The sequence below is a fragment of the Octopus sinensis genome, linkage group LG11, assembly GCF_006345805.1.
Source record: "Octopus sinensis linkage group LG11, ASM634580v1, whole genome shotgun sequence".
NCBI classification, from domain to species: domain Eukaryota; kingdom Metazoa; phylum Mollusca; class Cephalopoda; order Octopoda; family Octopodidae; genus Octopus; species Octopus sinensis.
Genome location: NC_043007.1, coordinates 12735914 through 12749993, shown reverse-complemented (window position 1 = coordinate 12749993; position 14080 = coordinate 12735914). Strand labels below are relative to the sequence as shown.

The 14080-nt window shown below is 34.6% G+C and overlaps 1 protein-coding gene across 2 annotated transcripts in view; it reads right to left on the bottom strand.

Moving 5' to 3' along the window:
- Positions 1-14080, bottom strand: part of LOC115217499 (protein kinase C and casein kinase substrate in neurons protein 1) — a 241944-nt gene that overhangs the window by 20068 nt on the left and 207796 nt on the right. The window contains exons 9-10 of one of the 2 annotated variants that reach the window (XM_029787212.2): positions 12088-12236; positions 1175-1405 (exon numbers count right to left, since the gene is read on the bottom strand). In XM_029787212.2, coding sequence (XP_029643072.2) covers positions 1175-1405; positions 12088-12236 — 380 coding nt within the window. The remainder of the gene's footprint in view (positions 1-1174; positions 1406-12087; positions 12237-14080) is intronic. The other variant, XM_036507078.1, reaches the window with a different exon arrangement.

Here is a 14080-nt window from a genome sequence, read left to right as displayed (position 1 = left end):
TAGTTAGTGTAATCCTACATATATTATGCTTAAAGAAAAAAAAAGGTCAAAGCTTGAACATCTGATTTAGAGGTCTGCTCAACCAGGTCCAAGCTGGAGCTAAACAACAACAATATCCTATGGTATTTAAGCTTTCTAATTCTAGATTAGAAATCCAATTTCTCAATTAATAATACACACATAAAACATGGTAATAAGTTTTTAGGATACTTTGTATACCAGTTTTTCATATTAATTAAAATCTCGCCTGTTTGTACTAACAACAAAAAAAAAAAAAATGTTAAGTTTTAACCTATTCAAACTAAATTTTCTCTCAGGCAAATATCGGAGATAACATATTCCATAAATTAAGAAGGAACCGCAGACAGGAATAAAAATTGTGATCCAAATTTAAAATATTTTCCTTGGCAATGATAAAATTGTATTTGATCACTATACTACTAACATTGAAGTAATCCCAGGTATTACTGTATAGCCAAGAAGCTCACTTCACAATTACATGATTTCAGGTTCAATCCCACCGTGCGTCCTATTCTGCAAGGGTCTACAACCATAGGCTCAGGTCAACCAATGCCATGCGACTGAAATTAGGCAGCTGGAAAGGAGATGGTCAGTTCATGTTCAGATTTAACAGTACTAGATGGCCCATGGTTGCAAATATTTGTGTAGGTCTCCCACTAGGCAGAGAAACTTTTATTAAGAGTCATTTGAGGTACTCTTCCTCTCCTAAGGCATTAAAAAGTCAACAGATAATCTAAGTGGATCACAACTTTTATTCCTGCCTGCGGTTCCTTCTTAATTTATGGAATTATATTGTTGGTGAGTTATGATTGGGTTATTATTAGTTATCGTATATGAAGTTCTACTTTACAATCAATTAGAGACTAAATGAAATGTTGATAATTTCTTTGGTAAATCTACGAGCTGATTTATTACAAAGCTTAAGAAATCATTAGCTGGTTTTTGAGTACTTTGGAAAAAAAAAAAAGGAAAGCAGATTAGGGAAATTTAGATAAAGAATAGTTCTGGTTTAGAAGAGTGGGTATAAGAAAGTTAAGTAGACGTATTATGAATTAAAGATTGTATCTGAAAATTATAAGAGAACGCAGAGATGGGTAAAAGGCAGAATTTACTGGCCGGCATGCAGCAGATATATAAGAGAGCGCTATTTTACATTTTTTGTTTGGTTGCAACAGTGGCATTCTGCTCGATTGCGACAGGGGCATTCTGCTCGATTGCGACAGGGGCATTCTGCTCGATTGCGACAGGGGCATTCTGCTCAATTGCGACAGGGGCATTCTGCTCGATTGTAACAGTGGCATTCTGTTTCCCTTTGCTATCTGCCGGATCCTTTTCTGGCACCTCATCAAAAGGATTCTTTTTGTCCTCACGCTGTGGCTCTTCCCTAAAAAAATTCCCAAGTAGGAATGATAAACTTGAAACAGCTTACTGACTTTAAGCATTAAAAGCATAGTATTTAGATAATCCATTGAAAGAGAGGGGATTATTTTACAGTAATTATCCTGGAATATATTATAATCTGAAAATATCATTTACAAGTGTAGATTAGTAAATATTCAGGTTATTAAAATTTCGAGAAAAGTAAAAATACATTTTTTTACAATATATTTTTTATAACATCTACTTTGAATTGCCTAAATGAAAATTTTGCATTTTTACCCCTAAATATACAAAATACATTAATTTGTTAAAATTAAAATAGTTTAAAGTTTCCCTACAAAAAATGTTGAAATGTATAACCCTAAATTTGTCCTATTGTTTTTTTATAAAGGGATAATATATAAACATGATAACACAGGGTTCTGTAAACACCTAACTGACTGCATTAAATGTTGAAAGTTTTTAGAAGAATTAGAACTGTAATTTTTGATTTTTTTTTTTTTTTTTTTTTGGTTTTCCAATTTTCGCTCAATAATTTCAACCTCTTGGAGGCTACTCATGTATTCATAGCATCATTATTCAAAAAATCCTTTCTGGTAATACCTTTATCTGAATTTGTAATTCTAAATAATTTTCTCTTATCTAATTTAAGTCACGACTTCCTAACTCTTCTACATATAAAGCAGAAAAGGTCCAAGCAATCACAAAGTGAAATCAAAATCTATAAATACTAATGAATTGAAAAAAAAAAAAAAACAGAAACAAACAAAAATACAATTTGTAAAATTAAATAGGCTGCAAAATAAAACAATCTTAACGCAATTCTAGAAATTCAAATGAAACATTACACACAGAAAATTATGCACCAAGAAATACTTAAAAACAGTCATCAAATGTGTGGTTGGCCAGTGTTTTTATGGAAAATAACTGAGATAATGTCAACTAAACCATGATCAGATTTTATTAGAGATATTTCCAGGTTTCGCCTATTTTTATTTTCCTAACAAGATGACATAACATCAATAAGTCCACTCACTGGCTCCTTGCATGTGACAACAATCCTATAGGAAGTGGGTACAAACTCAAACTTTGGCATTTCACAAAAAAGTTATATGAAACATAGACATGTGAAGATTCCTACAACAGTTGGTGCCCTGTGTTTTATAATAGCTTTGCCCCTTGATACACTGGATTCTCAGTCTATCACTCTTTCATACTTAAGCCTAGCCTGGCACTTATTCTATTGATCTCTTTTGTCGAACTGCTAAGTTACAGAGACGTTAACACACCAGCATTAGTTGCCAAGCGATGTTGGAGGTGGGGGACAAACAGAGACACACACATATAAGGCAGGCTTCTTTCAGTCTCCATCTACGAAATCCACTCTCAAGGCTTTGGTCGGCCCGAGGCTATAGCAAAAGACACTTGCCCGAGGTGCCATGCAGTGGGACTGAACCTGGAACCATGTGGTTGGTAAGCAAGCTACTTACCACACAGCCACTCCTGTAAAAACTAATGAAGCTCCCTTGTCTTCAGGATATCTAAGTTTAAAGGAATGCTGCATAGTCGAATCAGTGCTATTATTATATGGCAGTGAAACATGGACACTGACAATGAAGTTATCAAACGGGCTAAATGGATGCACCACAAGGATGCTACAAATGGCCCTAAATGTGAAATGGCAGCAACATATGACAAATGGATGCCTTTATGGAGACCTGCTGAAAGTTAGCAAGAAGATCAGGCAAAGATGGCTGCAACCATCAGGTTACTGCATGCATCCGAGTTAGCATTTATCTGCCTTGTTATGTCAAATGACCAATGAATAGATGGCAGTCTATATATGGTCATGTGAAAAGAGCCAATGGCAGAAAAAAAAATAATGTTCAAATCATCTATGAAACATAATAATGGAAAGCATTGAATATTTTATTTACTACAAGCAAATACAAAAACTGGTTGGTCATAGTTGGAGTGGCTTTGATCATAGGCCTGCTTGATTAGGAGTGATAACTTATCTGGTTAATTCAACTGTGAAACTACAATTAAATTTCATCCCTTTTTCTAACTTGAGATTATATATATATAAAAAAAAAAAAAAAAAAAAAGCAATCAATTCTGCTAATGAGGTGGCTCAGTAATAGTAAATCAAGAAGCAATTACTCAAATATACAATGAGACAATGAGGGAGCTGCCACAACAACAACAACAACAACTACTCGAGTAGACAATTGTTGTTACCTGTTTGGCAGGTGATTTGAAACCGAGTTGAATCTTGTGTGTTTGAATCAGATTGTTCTGCCAACACAGACTCTTGTGTTGCTTTTACAATAGAACACAAACACACACACACACACATTATTCAGCATCAGTGCCTTATTATTCATTTACGATCTGGTCAATGACACAACTTTACTGTATGCAGTATGTATACAGTTAAAAAATCTGGCAGTCATCTAATAAATATTACACTTAAGAAAATATATTTATGTGTGTGTGTATGTGTGTTTGCATATATATATATATAAGAATTTTTTGCGTAATGAGATAAAAAAACCAAGGCTGTGTAGATATTAGAACATTTATAGATAGGTCTTACAGCTGTTTCCAGGATATTTATTAATTATATCCCTTCATCGGAGACGGTGTGAGAGGATGATTAAGCAATAGTTAGTGCTTTTATATATATATATATATATATATATATATATATATAAGCACTATGCCATCACTTGCAAGTGACTGTGACATGCTAGCATGTAGTGTGCTTGGCTTAGCACCAATATAGTCACAACCAGGCACACACAACCTATCGCCACTCCCCAACTCCCGACCCAAAGGAACATCCAAGATGTCACAGTTGTGCCAGCATTAGTTTTTTAAATTTTTTTCTTCTTTTCCTGTGAATAGACTGGAGTGACGTGAAATGAATTGCCTTGCACAAGGACTCAATGTGGCACCCTGTCCAGGAACTGAACCCACAACCCTATGGTTTTGTGTCCAACACCCTAACTACTAGGCCCCACACATTCATGTATTACTGTGCAAAATGATAGAACATAAATTATATATATATATATATACGGAGTGGTTGGCGTTAGGAAGGGCATCCAGCTGTAGAAACATTGCCAGATTAGACTGGAGCCTGGTGCAGCCTTCTGGCTTCCCAGAACCCCGGTCGAACCGTCCAACCCATGCTAGCATGGAGAACGGACGTTAAACGACGATGATGATATATATATATATATATACACACACGCACACACACATACTAATGTATCTTCAATAGTCACTATCATAAGCAATGTCACTGTTTACTCAAATATACATTTCAAGAATGAATTAGCAAAGACTACTCTCTTTTGAAAATAATAATAATCTTTTCTACTCTAGGCACAAGGCCTGAAAATTTTTTTTGGGGGGGGGGGCAGTTGATTGGATCAACCCCAGGACGCAACTGGTACTTAATTTATCGACTCCTGAAAGGACGAAAGGCAAAGTCGCCCTTGGTGGAATTTGAACTCAGAACGTAAAGACAGACGAAATACTGCTAAGCATTTCGCCAGGCATGCTAACATTTCTGCCAGCTTGCTGCCTTAATAATAATGATAATAATAATAATGGTTTCAAATTTTGGCGCAAGGGTGGCTCTTTTGGAAGAAGGGGTAAGTTGATTACATCGACCCCAGTGACTCAACTGGTACTTATTTTATCAACCCTGAAAGGGTGAAAGGCAAAGTCACCTTGGTGGAATTTGAACTCAGATTGTAAAACTGGAAGAAATGCCAATAAGCATTTGGTCTGGCATGCTAACGATTCTGCCAGCTTGCCACCTTAATAATAACAACAATAAGAAGAATAATGACAATAATAATCATGGTTTGATAATTTTCTTAATATATTATACTTTTGTTCCTGTAACAGACTTCCTACAGTGCATTTATTTTATTTTTTGAAAATGAAATGAAACTGAAATACTTTTAAAATTAAAAGTGAATTAATACAATTGAATGTTCTTCAGTGCTTATAAATGCTAGAATTAAATTTCTCCATGAATATTTGATGATATTGGGACATAGAACATTATCAATATCCCTGGTGAAACTGAACTTCCAAAAGACAGAAGCTCCATGCTTTTGAACTACAAATTGAATGTTAAAACACTATTCTAAGATCGGGAGAGAGAGAGAGAGAGAGAGAAAGGGAAGCAGAGTGAAAAAGGTAAAGAATGAAATGCATTTGAAGAAACGGCATTTCGAACAGAATATTTCTAAAGATCAAACCAAACTAACAATTCACTGATTGATTGATTAACTGATTGGGAAGATGCAACAAATCATAGACATACTTATTGATACAGAGGAAGCCCTTGTCATACAGAAGAGGCATCAAATACAAAACACAAGCTAACCTCAGCTCATTTTCCCAAGATCGGCAAGCAAAGGAACAATGTTAATTCTGCAATTTATTTGTTTACTTAACAAGCAAAAAAAAAATGTTCCATGCAAAATATTTGCAATGCAGAGTTACTGTAAAAATGCATTACCATTCAACTCATTAAACATAAATACATTTTTGGCCTTCTTTCATTTTTATGGTCATTAAAAAAAAAAAAAAAAAAGGGCCATTATTTAAGAAAAATAATTAAAGCTACAAACCATTTAGCAATTAAAACAACTCACAATGCTAATTTAGGAAATATATATATATTTTAACCCTTTTGATACCAACCCACCCAGGACTGTCTCTAGTACTATTACACAAATTTTTAGTTTTAACCCTTTCGTTACCAACCTAGCTGAAACCGACTCTAGCTCTGAGTACAAATGTCTTGATTTCATAAGTTCTGAATTAAAATCTTCCACCAAACCTTAGTCACAATTTATTTCCAAACACTAGCTTAATGATAACTAAATTTTACTAAATTCTTTGGTATTATTAAAGTAATTGAAATAAATAAATACAGTAATGAAAGGGTTAAACTTGTCTAAGTTAAGATTTTCCATCTTGTTGGTTTATGTTCTAAACAGCAGCTTAATAATGAATTTTAGATTTTGGCAAAAGGCCAGTGATTTGGGGAGAGGATGCAAGTTGATTATGTTGACCTCAGTGCTCAACTGGTACTTATTTAGCAGGATTTGAACTTGGGACATAAAGATGGACGGAATGCCACCAAGCATTTTGTGTGTTGTGCTAACGATTTTGCCAGCCCACAACCTGAATAACGACAGCTATTTTACAGAATTCTTCATTATTTTCAAAATCAAATGAAACAGAACAAAGGCAGTATATTTCAACAGAAATATGGTAACAAAAGGGTTCAATATATTTTTCCTTTTGAGAGAAACCATATTTGTTTTAAACAAAAATTGTCAGATACAAATACCCCGCCTTTTCATTTCTACTTCCTTTGAATTTTAAAAGAATTATATCCAAATATCTCAAATGATATTTGTTCTTTCAATTCATTTAAATCCTCCATTTCTAACAACTGATTATAATCATCTCCTAGAAAGTTTTTCATCATATGAAATTTAAAATTTACAGCAATTTCTCTATACTCCATATCCTACCTGCTAAATTATTCTGATTAAATTAAACAGAAACGTGTTCATTTTACTAAAGTTAAATATACACATCTGGCAAAAATATATCTGCACAATTTGTAAACTACCAATAGTAAAAAGAAAATGTGTATAGAATGATAGTGAAATTAATTTACAGCTAAAGTGTAATTCTAAAAAGATAGGTTGTTTTTGTTTTTTAATGATTCAGGTCCCAACTGAGAATAAACACAAAAAGAAATAGAAAAACAAAAATAACTGAGAAAATGACTTCAGTGTGTCTTAGTTTGTTCACACAAGAGTAAATTCAATAAAGAGAAATGACACATCTATGTATAATTAAAATGGACTACCAGAAGGATAGTTTCCTTGATAACAGGAAGATTTCAGATAATATTCATATATAAAATAATGAAATAACAACATAACAAGCAATGACATAAAAAAATAACTTTTTACCACTAAAATGGTCAAACTAATGTTTGAAAAACTGAAATAAAAAGAAAAGATTAATCCAAAATGTTGATGGTTACACATAATATTGTGAATAATTGTTATTTTGAAAATAAAATTAGTTAATGTCTAGAATATAACAGCTCTTTTTTCTGGCTATAAGGATAACAGGTAAAAGATCTCTGTAGACTGTGTTAAAACAAATTTAACCAATAGCAATACTCAGAATTAACCATTTAGCATTTAAACCAGCCATATCTGGCCTAAATATTCTACCTGTTTTATGTTCAAACTTGCCAGATCCTGCCTCTCACACCTACCCTACAATGTCCTTCTAAAAATAAACAACCACATCATTGAAATCTCAAAGCAATGAGATAATGCATGATTAATTCAAAACAATGGTAAATAAATGAGTTTTTCATTTTGACAGAGAAACATGAATGCTAAAGGGTTAAAAAAGAAACTGATACGGCTCATTCAAATATGAACAATGCCGAAACTAAATGAAATAATATTTAGTTGCTGGTGAAATGTTCGCAACGATTAAACATGTACAGAAATCAACATAATATAACACCGGGTAGTTTATGAGAAATATACAAAGTTCTGGAACCACTGAATACTCCTGGCATCTATACATTAACAGAATAATCTTGGTGTCCGTATTTATTAATATATTTACAAGAGATATGTTTTTTTGAAAAATCACCAATATTTATTATAATTATTATTATTGACAAAACATTTTTTGGAAATTAGAAATTGGTTGAAGTTATATTTAATAATAACCAAATTATGTTATTTATTTTTATTGTATTTATTTAATTTATTTTATTTTACTTATTTATACAAAATTACAAGAGTGAATATTTTGGAATAAAACAACAGAAAATAGTATAGTGACTTTGGTAAACTAAGGGGTACTAAGCTGTGGCATGCTAAAGTCCAATAGCTATTGCTACAGTATTTGGTCGAATAAATTGAAGGTTTGTGGCAGTTGCGGTGAGGAGGCTCAAACCTGCCAAACGGATTTTTATCAATAGCTTCCAGGCCACACAGCGCATGAGCAGACAAGGACTCAGAGATTTTGATCATGGCATTTGTGGCATGGCTTGTCCACCACCTTCCAGTAAAGGATTTTGATATGTTGACAACGTAAGAGAGCTTTGATTTCACACCACTAGTAAATCTGTGAAAATATACAGCATCAATGGAAGAAACAAGATATAATGTATGAACGTTACTAATGATCCAATAAAATATTTCCAATATTAGTTTTTAAACAACAGTAAAGAGGATACTCGTTAGCAACACATGTATATTGATTAGAAAATACTCCTTAACCCTATTTAATAGTCTCTCCTCATCTCTTCATCAATTGCTCCCAGGCCCTGCATTAACCATTATATCCAGTTCTTCCCTCCCAAAATGTCAGACCTCTGGAATTTTCTCCCTGTTCATGTCTTTTACACAACTGTTGACTTACAAATTGAGATGAACTCTTAAACCCTTTCATTACCGACCCGGCTGAAACCGGCTCTGGCTCTGAGTACAAATGTCTTGTTTTCATAAGTTTTCAATTAAAATTTTCCACCAAACCTTAGTCACAATTTATGTCCCTAACATTAGATTAACGATGGCTAAGTTATTTTACTAAATTCTTTGTTATATTCAAAGTAATTGGAAGAAACACAGAGCATCTCGAAATAAATGCAGTAACGAAAGGGTTAACAGCATCAGTCTCACTGGTCGGGGGGGGGGGTGTCTGAAAAGAGCCCTTCCTCCAGACCAAGCAAGTAAAAAGTAAATAATGCTGCCATACTTTTATTGCTTAATAGAGTGCTATTAAATTCACACATACACAAAACTATATTCATAAGAGATTTATAAATATAATATCAAACAATCAATAATATTATGATGAAATTATATTCTCCAAATAATTCTATTTCTATCTGCCAACCAACCAATATGTAATCTTGTACTTAGTGATTCTTCCAACACTATGTCTATGTTTGCTTCAATGATGAGGTCATAATAATAGAAAACATGACTGGAGTTATGTCCCTTACTTGACAAAATAATAAAAATTATATTAATCCTTAACTAATACTAATTTTTCTCCACCCTGGATGTATTTCTAATTACAATTTTAATGCTAACTTTATTACATACCTTAACACCAGCTTAATTAAAATAATTCAATCAATCGACAATAATCCATTAGAATTTCTTTTTATATTTTCATTTCACTACATTAGATTACAATGCAGCAAGTGAAACTTGAAAATATTTCTTCAATTTTAAAAATTTATAGAATACCATTTGCCATTATCTTGTATCTACATCCCTAAACTAACTCAAACTCTTTATTTCAAAGACAAAAAAAAAATGTCATCAAAGCAAAAACAAAATTCATGAAACCAAATCACATGATCTAAAAATCTCTGATTTTCTAATATATCCACCTTACAAAACATTGGGGTAAAAGAAAACTTCTGGAAAAAGTTTATATCTAACCTGCTTTTAGCTTTTTTTCCCTTTTTTTTTTGATACTAAGACCACAAGAAACCAGTTTTGGTTTCTTAGGTGTTTGATGTCCATCTAACATAAACAACAACCAAAACGTAGCATATTTATTTTGTGAACAGAAATGTTTATATCTAAAGCTTCAAGTAAGAATTTATACAAATATAGTGTTTTTTGATATTGGTATCAGCATTAAAATCAATGTAACTGTAGGTAGATCCAGATCTTTTACTCATAGGGTCAGCACACTCCCATGAGGAAGGGGGCAGTCACTATCATCATCCAGTGTTTTAAATCTGAGTTTTGTCCCCGTTAACAGGGGTGGCTGGATCTACCTCAACCGAGGTAGGCAGGTGTAGCCCACTCCAACAGTTCGGATAGCTGGCTGGTGGCCTTTCTCTTTTGCTATCATGAGGCTTTTTTGGAGCTATTTGATAATGGCAATTATTGATAATTAATTATTAAAAAATTACTCCCCACCCCTATCTCCGAAATGAATTAATAAAAGTAAAATTAAAAACAAAATTTTTTTTTGAAATGCTTTAAAAAGTACTTTGGTGTATTACTGAGTCAAGATATCTGAAGAACAAAAAGCCTAACTGCCAACTTGTACAGTTCCAAGTACCAAGTGGGAATAAGTCTTACGGGATGGGCCTTCAACCTGGACAAAAAAATCCTTTAAAGAAAAAAAAATATTTCATTATATTAAAATTTCACTGAAAAAGATGCAAATAATGAGAAAAGAATATATATGCTAAAATATGTTTATATATATGTGTGTGTGTGTGATGTTTGCAACTGTGTGTGTGTGTGAGTGAAATTTGGTACAGTCCTCTGGCTAGTCAGCTTCTGTCAAGCCATCCAATTCATGCCAGCATGGAAAATGGACATTAAATGACGAAGAACTTCCTCATCCTTTAGCAACATCCAACAAACTCATGCTTATCATCAACTGACCATCTCCAACCTTATTTGCCACTCTTTATCACTCACCCTTAAATCCCTCTCCTATTGTATTTATTTATTCTGCTAGTCAACACCCTTCCTGTACCGCCAGTCATCACTCTCTTCCTCGTCCCTCACCTTCATTCACCATTCAATGCACCCCAATTTATAACCATCTCTCACTTACCCTCACACTTTTGCAACCTTCACCCATCATTCTTTATCTTCTGTCCCCAGACTATCTTCTGTTCACCTTCTTGTACATTGAGGATATCCCCTGGCACTTTATCACCTTTTCATCTCTCTCTCTCTCTCTCTCTCTCTCTCTCTTGCTCCATCCATCCACTCCCAACCAGCTCTATATAATATGTAGAGTAGCCATGAATCTCCACAACAACAAGCCTGTTTCTGTCCCCACAATCATACTGGAAGCCCCTCAATATTTTGCATGAAGCCTCCTCTCACTTGTGCTGGGGCAACATAAAAACACTAGTACTATCTGTAAAGTGGTTGGTATTAGAATGGGCATCCAGCCATTGAAACCATTTTAAAACTGACATGCTGGAGCAAGATGTGGTCCTCTGGCCCATTGGATCCTGTTGGACTGACCAATCCATGCCAGCATGTAAAGCAGACATGAAATATTTTATATACATACACACACACGCACACCCATCAGGCCAAGTAAAATCATAGTTGTGGCAGATACTGGTGTCACACAAATGGTACATGTGCCAATGACATGTAAAAGCACCCATTATACTCTCGGTGTGGTTGGCATTAGGAAGGGCATCCAGCTGTAGAAATCATGCCAAATCAGACTGGAGTCTGGTGCAGTCTTCCAGCATGCCAGCCCTGGTCAAACTATCCAACCCATGCCAGCACGGACAACGGACATTAGATGATGATGATGTGTAAATGTGTTGTATATGTACATCTGGTGTCTGTGAATGTGTGTATCTGTGATATAAATATTGTGTGTGTGTGTGTGTATTATGCATACATACACACATGCAATTATGGATAGGTTGTTGAGGTCCTGAAATAAATATTTGTGATGTATAAAACAACAACAACAATAAAAAAAAGACTTCAAAACAATGAAGCAGAAAAAAAAAAATCAAACAGTAATAATAAACATACAAAAAAAAAAAGAAAAGGAAAAATCAAATAAAAACCATGATATTCTTACTTTTGGTAATTGGATCCTGCCGGAGGATGGTCTGAGTTGGCAGCATAACTTTCACGGTTGTGTTTGATACCTGTTATGGTGATGCCTTCATTTGAACCAAATGTTGGCTTCTTTGTTTTGGTGATATTGTGCAATTCTGGTGAGTATTCCTGAGCAAAAATGAACGAAAATAAATATTTACTAAAATGCAAGTAGAAAAAAAAAAACACTCCACCAAAAGAAGCAAAAGCTATAAATATGAAATTGGAAACTGAATAAAAAAGCATTATACAATTTTGGAAATTGCTAATTACTTCCGTAAATATACAATTTCAAAATTTTAATTAAATAAAGTACCACGAGGAAACGGTTTGGCAAGTGGTAAAACATCAAACTGATCTGTTTCTTTATTACCCACAAGAGGCTAAACATAGAAGGGACAAATAAGGACAGACAAACGGATTAAGTCGATTACATTGACACCAATGTGTAACTGGTACTTAATTTATTGACCCTGAAAGGATGAAAGGCAAAGTCGACCTCAGCGGAATTTGAACTCAGAACATAACGACGGGTGAAATACCATGAAGCATTTCGCCCGGTGTGCTAACGACTCTGCCAGCTCGCCGCCTTATAAAACATCAAACTAATCACTGAAGAACGGTATCTGAAAATTCTTTCTTGAGCTGCCAGTCATCACTCCCATTCCCTTGAGTCACTTCTGTTTACATCCACTCTTCATTCTTAATACAGAACCCTTCTTATTTACCACTGGCCATCCCCATCCCCATTTGAATTATCCCTCACTCTTCGCATCAGATTGTCCAGCCTCATTTATTTCTGTACAAAAGAGTACTCCTTAAGGAGCTTCACTATGTTAGTATTGTAGTAAGAGTAATACTCTCCACTGAGGAACTTCTGGGAATAATACTCTTGTTGCTTCTTCATTATTACTCCAGGTTTCTCTTCATCATTGCTCCACATTTCTTATTGTTATTATTCGGCATTTTACTTTGTTATTTACTCCACATTATATCTCGTTAGTTCTCTGAATTTAAGTAATTACTTTTCCTGTGCTGGTGGCACGTAAAAAGCACCCACTACACTCACGGAGTGGTTGGCATTAGGAAGGCATCCAGCTGTAGAAACACTGCAAGACCAGACTGGAGCCTGGTGCAGCCTCTTGGCTTCCCAGACCCCGGTCGAACCATCCAACCCATGCTAGCATGGAAAATGGATGTTAGATGATGATGATTTGCATTCCTGTCATTATAACCCCACACTTTACTTCATTATTGCCCAACACTTCATGTTTTTAACCTACATTTCTTGTTATCCCACATTTAATTTCATTATTACCTGTATTCTACTTCATTATTACCCCACATTTTACTCCATTATTATCCCATATTTCAAAATGAAATGAGATAAAAAAACAAACAAAACATAAACCCTTTGAGGACATAAAAATATACTCTTTTACTTGTTTCAGTCATTTGACTGCGGCCATGCTGGGGCACCGCCACAGGACTGCATCAAGTTCCAATGTCTGTTTTGGCATGGTTTCTATGGCTGGATGCCCTTCCTCACACCAACCACTTTACTATGTCTACTGGTTGTCTTCTATGCGGCACTGGCACCAGTAAGGTTGTCAAACAAGTAAAGGTTGCAAGAAAAGGAAAAAAAAATAAAACCCTTTTAATTGAATGTGCAGAGGGTGTAGTCGAGAGACGGAGGTGGCTTTATGTCAGGTACCTTGCTACAGAGGAGGTACATGGTTACCCTGCATTAGATAAGGGTGGGTGCATTAACTGGAAAAAAAGGCTGCCAATTCCCCGTTACATAGGAAATGCCTCTGACATCAAAGAGTTTATTAAAGAGCATCCACTTGCGACCACATGTGCTCTGAGCACCCACTTGCGACCACATGTGCTCTCAATATACGTTTTTCTATTATTGCAGTAAGATTAAAGCCATGTTCAATCATCTTTGGTGGGGGGTGGGGGGTGATACT